The 7,576-nt window shown below is 45.2% G+C and overlaps 1 protein-coding gene across 1 annotated transcript in view; it reads right to left on the bottom strand.

Moving 5' to 3' along the window:
* Window positions 1-480: 480 nt before the first annotated feature.
* MRAP2 (melanocortin 2 receptor accessory protein 2) overlaps window positions 481-7,576 on the bottom strand; it is a 65,652-nt gene continuing 58,556 nt past the window's right edge. The window contains exon 4 of the mRNA XM_008063111.1: window positions 481-1,009. Within this exon, the coding sequence (XP_008061302.1) occupies window positions 616-1,009 (394 nt within the window). The 3' untranslated portion in view covers window positions 481-615. The remainder of the gene's footprint in view (window positions 1,010-7,576) is intronic.

Genomic DNA, 7,576 nt, shown 5'->3' on the forward strand with positions numbered 1-7,576 from the left:
TGAAGGGTTAAGAGGAAGGGACAGAGACTCAGGAGATCCCGTATCAAGAGACACGAAGCAGTGCCCTAGTCTACACGGCTTTGGGTATATCTCAGCCACATCTGGATGCAAAGTCATCAGTTTACAAAACAGCAGAGCTGGGAAGCGTCACTCCAGACACTTCGCCTTACAGTTGCAGATGTGGCAGCCCAGAGAGGCAAAGCAGCTTGCCAAGAGTAGCGCATGGTGTGGCAGACCCAGGTTAGAGTCCAGCTAGTCCTCGCTCAAGAAAGCAGACATTGAGTATTTGGTCAAATTTTTCAACAACAAGGAAGATGACACAGTGTACACACTTGAAGTATTAAAAAGCCAAAAAACTCAGCTAATCAGCTCACTTCTGAGGGGCCTCACTTTTCTGTCTCTATTTCTGTGTCTCTCTCTTTTTATCTCTTACTTTGTCTCTCTGTCTGTTTCTGTTTGTCTCTGTCTGTCTTCCCCTCTGTCTCTCTCTCTCTCTCTCTCTCTCTCTCTCTTTCTCTGCCTCTCTCTCCCAAACACAGTTTTGGTGGACAGGGATTTCTTGCTACACAAGACAGAATCCATATCTTCAGGAAGATACTTTGCAGAGCATGTTTCTCAATCCAGGTCTTTGCGGGCGGTCTGGGAAAGCGGCTTGTTTTCTAGAACAATAGGTGGCTCCGAGATCAGCAGATCATCCTCGCCAAAGGAGGAGTTCTGGTCCGTGTTCACGAAGTTGGGGATGTCAAACTTCATAAGCTTGTTCAGCTCCTCCTCTGGCCGCCCGCCACCTCCGATGGCTTCCTGGAGCTGGACATCGCTGCCGAAGGCTGTGGTCTGGTGACAAGCGTTGGTCCTGTCCAAGCGTTCCACTTCATTGATGTAGCAGTGAAAGAGAGACCTGGACTCCTCATTGCCCTGGTGAGAAAGCGCCTTGTCTGGCTCCAGAGGTCTTCCGAAGTCTGACACAAAGCTGTTCATCCTGAATCTCTTCTCTGAAGACTCTGCATTGCTGTAGAGAGAGAGAAAAGACAAGATTGCTTACACCCCAGTCATGCCCATGCAGAAGCACGGTTTTCTGCATGGAGGGCAGGCCAGCATGTTTCTAGTAAGCCCCTGTCAAGTCTAAGTCCTTCGAGGGCAAACACAGGAAAGAAGAGACATCCCTTCTGAGTGTGTATAAATAACCCCAAGGCAAAAGCTTCCCCATGAGGGGCCCTGGGGAATCCTGAAGCAGACACCTTGCTGGCTATACTCTACAGACACAGCAGTGCTTTTCAGTGAGATTTCTGGATCGTCTGCATCAGAATTACCTGAAGTCCTCTTAAAATGCAGGTTCCTGGGTCACAGACCCTCAGCATTTCTGAAGATAGGCTCAGGAATCTGGATTTCCATGGACTCACCAAGGATCATCATACTTACTAAGGTTCAGAACCTCTGGCCTGCATAATGTCTGGCTGAACACATCGCTATCTCATAGGTGTGTGCCGAATATCAGTCCAAACTCTGTATTACCTATTTGTCTTACTTGCTTCTCAAAACTGACCAGGATAATCATTTAGGGCAAGAATTGTTATACTCGCCTTGTAGATATGCAAAGTAACGTAAGGAGCAGTCAAATTGCCCACTTGAGTTGCTCAAGCAGTTTGTGATGTGAGTGGGAGTGAAACCCAGATTCTTAATTCGTTGTTTCACTCACTCAACTAGAACAAATTGGTGGCTCCATGGTAATAAATGGACGGACAAAGGAGTGAAGTGACTCTCAACTGTCCCACAAGTGCATGAAAGAAAGTGCACAGACACACTGAAAAACCGGATCCCCCACCTACTCTTATCGCCACATTTTCCAGATTTCCATAATGGCTGCTCACGCACAGGTAGGTGACTCCTTACCGGTAAGAATCAGTAATGGCATGTCTTTAAATCCATAACAGGATATGGCAAAAACCAGGCTCCAGAGTGTTTTCAACAAATGTGTGATCCTTTCAGTGCTTCAAGTTCTTAAATCTCTTCCTTCCCATCCTATCACTTGGGACACAGCACTTACAACCAAATTCTTATGGGGTGGAGGAACATGGATGCCATTTACAGGTCTGGAAAATCTAATCGTTAACCTCTAAATTATCAAAATCACCTGGATTTCAGAGCTCAGTGGTCCTTGAAGGGTTGCAATCCAGCTCGCTGAAGGGCTTTACTATCAGATCTACCTCCTAGCAGGGTTACCTGGGTGACATTAGCCAAGGGATTCCCCTCAGAAGCCTAAAGTTTTCCTCTTAGTAATACCCCTGGTTAACAACTTTCATTGTCCACTAAACAAACGTGTTGTGAAGATCAAGGGTGCACACAGGGGCCCAATATTTACTATGTCACGTATCAGAATTCAGAGAAAAGTCACTTTAGAGACCCAAGACTTCTGCTTCAAGGCAAACTTAAATGGTCTTGACTTTCAGAAAATGAATTTTCTCTCAATTGTCACTTCTATCAGGTTTAGAAGATGTTTGAGAATAGAGATGAATGTACCAGCAACCTGTAACCTAAGACGCTAAGTGTCGCCTAGGAAAAAGAGGGGCTTCAAGTATTTGGTTAAAGCATAATTAAGATTTCTGCGGCCCATCCCATTCCCGGATTCCGGGGCTAGGAAGCTCTGAGACATCAACCTTGTGCCTGCCTGGGACCCCAGCTGGGTGTGATAGCAGACCCAGAAACCCAACTGTGTGCAGAAACTCTGCAGGAACACAGCTCTATTTCCTCAGAATTAAGAACTAGGGGCCGGGCTCGGTGGCTCAGCCTGTCATCCCGCGCCTTTGGGAGGCCGAGGTGAGTGGATTGCCTGAGCCTGTAGGTTTGAGACCCGCCTGAGCAACTTGGCGAGACCTCATCTCTACAAGAAGTCAAAAAATTAGCCGGGCATAGTAGCACGCGCCTGTAATTCCGGCTACTCGGAAGGCTGAGGCGGAAGGATCGCCGGGGCCCAGCAGCTCCAGGCTGCGGTGGGCGGGAGCGGCCGCTGCACTCCAGTCTGGGCGACAGAGTGAGACTCCAACTCAAAAAAAGGGAAAGAACTGGGGTTCACTAACCACCCCCGCCGGAGAACTAAAGCATAAGAGACCAAGAACACTTTGTCCCTCCCCCAGGCCAAGTCAGGACACTGCGGCTCCTTTGAGACGCCTCCCCTGCTCCTCACCCCTGAGGCTAACCCGGGGCTCCCATGGCCACTCCACTCCCCTTGAGCTTTATCCGATGATAACCTTGGGGCAGCAATGGGGCGATGCGTCTTGAGTCTCCCTTCCGGAGAACAGCAAAAAGTTCATCTCTGTACTCGTAGAGTCCAGTAAATGTGAAATACTCAGTACATTGTACAGGTTTTTTTCTCTTTTCTTTCCTCAGCCGATAAACTAAAGGGCCTGTATGTCATGAAAGTCATCAGAATTAAAATGGAGTCGCTTGTGTGAAAAATAAATATATAACAAAACATCTTGACAAATAGAGCCAGGGAAGGTCATGAAGAGAGGGTTCTCGTGCACGGATGTCTGATAACAGAGCCATCACAAAAGACTGCAAAATCCACGATGCTGCACAAAAAAATACTTCCAAGGACATCTGCCCAGCAACTGCCTGTCTCAGGACACGCACCACTCTTGTTATTGATCCTTGAAACCAAAAACAATTATGTCAGAACAATTATGTCATCTTCCTCACTTTTCCTTTAAAAATTGTTGTCTTCTCTTACCTGTCAGAATACATACACAGAGTATTACCATTGTAATGTCCTGTTACCAAATACACGTCATTTTCTTTCAGAGAGCCTCTGTTTGTTGTTTAGGTTAACAATGTGAAAAACTGTGACTGCAGACACTGCTTGCTTAAAATCAGTTACCATTCGCTCCATTACTAGGTAAAACTTACATACCATCTACGTAAATGTGAAATGCACAGATCTTAAGTATAAAATTTGATGAGTTTTATTAATGCAAACATGCATGTAACCACCACCCCAATCAAGATAAAGAACATTCATTTCTTTTCCTCTAGAAAGTTTCCTTCCATTTTATTTCTGAGGGACCCAAGAGACTCAAAAAAGCTATACTTGCTGTAAAAGAAGCATTCACTGTATTTTATATATCCCTGCCTCACGTTCGCTATATTTTATGAATTCTTAGTATTTTAAATCCTACCTCAGACCCCATAGGACTAGGCACAAGGCACATTCCTTTGCCTGGTAGTGACTGTGATTATAAAGTTATACAATGTTTTAAGTAGTGTGTGTACTTAGAACTTTATTAAGCTTTTGTTTATCCCAATTGCCATGTTGGCTTCCTCTGCTTCTGCAACGGGGTGTAAATGTTAAGCAATAAGCCCCTTCTGGACATTCCTTTGCTTAGATTATGGTAGACTCTGTGGCGCTGGCCACTCTCCTGGTGGGCTCTGTGATGTTTCCAACTTCCTGCTCACATGCCAAAGTTAATTTACGCGCAGTGACTGTGTAAACTTAGCTTCTCTGGCATTCCACTCTGCCCGTTTAGCCGTTTCCCGTCAATCACAGGCAACTGAGCTCGAGCCCGCGCAAACCAAAAACAAACCAACCAATCTCAAGCGCCTCTGTCCCTTGACATCACTGCGGACCTGATTGGGGACTAATTATGCAAGGTCCGCGGACTTCGGTTTCTCTGTCATGACCTCTTTTGATTGGTTAATGTTGTAAGCCTAGGAAAAACCAGTCACGCCCAGCCCCTCCCTCTGTAATTGTGCATAAAAACTGCTTGGTATACTGGATCGGGGCTCCCAAGCTTGAGCCACTGCGTCGGTTTTGGTTTGTAAGCCTGGACTCGAGCCTGAATAAAGACCCTCGTGTGTTTGCATCGGAGCTGGCTCTTTGGTGGTCTCTCGGATTTAGAATTTTGGGTTTAACAATTTCCACCTCCTTCAGACAACACAGCATTGGTTTCTCTTTCCACTGATTAGTTTTGCCTGATCCTAAAGTTCAGTCGATCGCACCTCCTAAAGGCAGTCTGTTTTTCTACCTAGCACCACAGGCTAGCTTAGCCTGTTCTTGAAATTCATGTAAACAGACTCATACAATATATAGCCCTTTGTAACTGGATTCTTTTGTTCAGCATAACAATTTTGAGATTCATCCATGTTGTTGTACATAATAATAGTTTATCTTTTCTTCTTAGTAATAGTCATTGTCTAAAAATACTACAATTTGTTTCTTCATTCTCCTTTTGGAGGACCTCTGAATTGTTTCCAGCTTGGAACTCTCGTGAATAAAGCTATGAACATTGTTGAAAAGTCTCCTTATGAATAATGTTCCCATTGCTCTTGGGAAGATATCTAAGAGTAGATAGAATTACGGGGTCATATAGTAGATGTATGCTTAAACTTTATAACATACTGCAAAGAGTTTTTGTAAGTGGTTGTACTACTTAACACTCCCACTACCAGTTATGAGATGTACAGTTGTTCTACTTCTGTCTTGATCTGTTTTGTTTTGCTATAAAAGAATACCTAAGACTAGGCCATTTATAAAGAAAAGAGGTTTATGTAGCCATCTCAGAAGATCAAGGGCATGACCCTGACTTCTGGTAAGAGCCTTTATGCTGTGTCACAACATGGCAGAGAAGGTCAAAGGAGAAGCGAACCCTTGTGGAGTGGCATCCTGGCTTTATGCCAACCCACTCACCAAGGGAGGGAACTTATTCTCAAGAGACTAAGAACTGACTGCTTGGAGAACAGCACCAAGCCATTCATGAAGGTTCCACTCCCAAAATCCAAACCTCCCACTGGGCTCCACTGGGATCAAATTTCAACTTGAGATTTCTGGGGACAGACAAACCATATCCAAGCCATGTCACCTTCCTTCCCAACATTTGCTGTTATCGGTCATTTTAATGTTAGACATTCTAGTGGGAGTGAAATGGCATCTCATTGTGATCATGATGTGCATTTTTCTAATGTCTAATAACATATGGGCATCTTTTCATGTGCTTATTGCCTAGTAGCTTACTTACTGAAGTGTCTCTAGGAACCTTCTGCCCATTTTTTTAAAAGGGGTTGTTTTTTGTTATTGACTTGTAGAAGTTTTGCAATATGTTCTAAATACAAGTCCTCTGTCAGATATTTCAAACATTTTCCCTTGATCTGTGACTCAGCATTTTCATTTTCCCAAAGATATTTTTTAATGAGCAGAAGTTTTAAATTTTAACTAAGTTCAGTTTATCAACTTTTTTCCTTTATGTTTAGTGTTTTGTTTTTTTTTTTTTTGAGTTGGAGTCTTACCCTGTCACCCAGACTGGAGTGCAGTGGCCGCTCCTGGCCACTGCAACCTCGACCTGCTGGGCTCCGGCGATCCTTCCGCCTCAGCCTTCCCAGTAGCCGGAACTACAGGCATGCGCTACCACGCCCGGCTGATTTTTTGGTTTACTGTAGAGATGAGGTCTCGCTGCCCAGGCGGGTCTCGAACCTGCGGGCTCAGGCAATCCACTCACCTCTGCCTCCCAAAGGCGCGAGATTACAGGCTGAGCCACCGAGCCCGGCTGATCAGAAATTAAAAATAACTCCTGAACAAAGGCTTATCGATTGGACCAGATACATAAAATAGTCAGATTTTCTACCTGCTCATAGTGGTAGACACCTCAGAATGACAGGACTTCTTCCAGAATCACTCACAACATCTGCACTTTGCCATCTAGTCCTTGTGACTAGGGTCATTATCGGAGATTCTGAACACTGACATTTTCCTGCCATTCGCTTTTTTTTTTTTTTTGAGTTGGAGTCTCACTCTGTTGCCCAGACTAGAGTGCAGTGGCACACGCAAGGCCACCCCAGCCTCGACCCACTGGGCTCCAGCGATCCTTCCACCACAGCCTTCCAAGTAACCAGAACTACAGGTGTGCCACCATGCCTGGCTAATCATTTATTTATTTATTTATTCCAGAGAGGAGGTGCTATGAGCTTTTAGTTGCATGTACCCAGCCTTTAATGAGTGCCATATCCAATTACTTGTCAAGGCAGAAGGTAAGTCTATTCGGATCCTACACTGGCCCGCCCCTAAATGAAGAACACCCCCACCTGGATAAAGACTCCAAAAGGAGGGTGTACGAGGTATATAATGCCCAAGGTTTGATAATTACTTTAAAATCTCAAAATAGTCAACGTTAAAATGAGATCCAAGCCTTTCCCATTACTCCCAGTCTGGCATATTGATGATAATGGGGCCATCAGGCTTTAACAAGGCAGCAGACTGAGTAGATGATCCCTTAGCTGAGAAAGCAGGAGGAAATGGTTCTTTTATCTTCAGGGTCCTTAAAGAATCCAGACGAGAGCTTGCCCCCCCCAGCCACACAGCAGCATATATTCCATAGGAAAATTAATCTCCATCACAGCTGCTTCTTAGGCCTAAAAGCTTTTAAGAAAGATGATGTCAGCTTTATAACAGTCTTTCTCCCTCTGCAGACGCCTTCACAGCCCAGTCCAACACCCAGCTCTCTCGGTGCAGCCAGGTGGGCGTGGCTAACTCTGGCCAATGAGCTGCGGAAGGAAGATGAGGGCCCCTTGGGCAGGTCTCCAGGGTCCCCCC

Source organism: Carlito syrichta, unplaced genomic scaffold (assembly GCF_000164805.1).
Source record: "Carlito syrichta isolate Samal-C Ts95f unplaced genomic scaffold, Tarsius_syrichta-2.0.1 Scaffold306592, whole genome shotgun sequence".
Taxonomy (NCBI): Eukaryota; Metazoa; Chordata; class Mammalia; order Primates; family Tarsiidae; genus Carlito; species Carlito syrichta.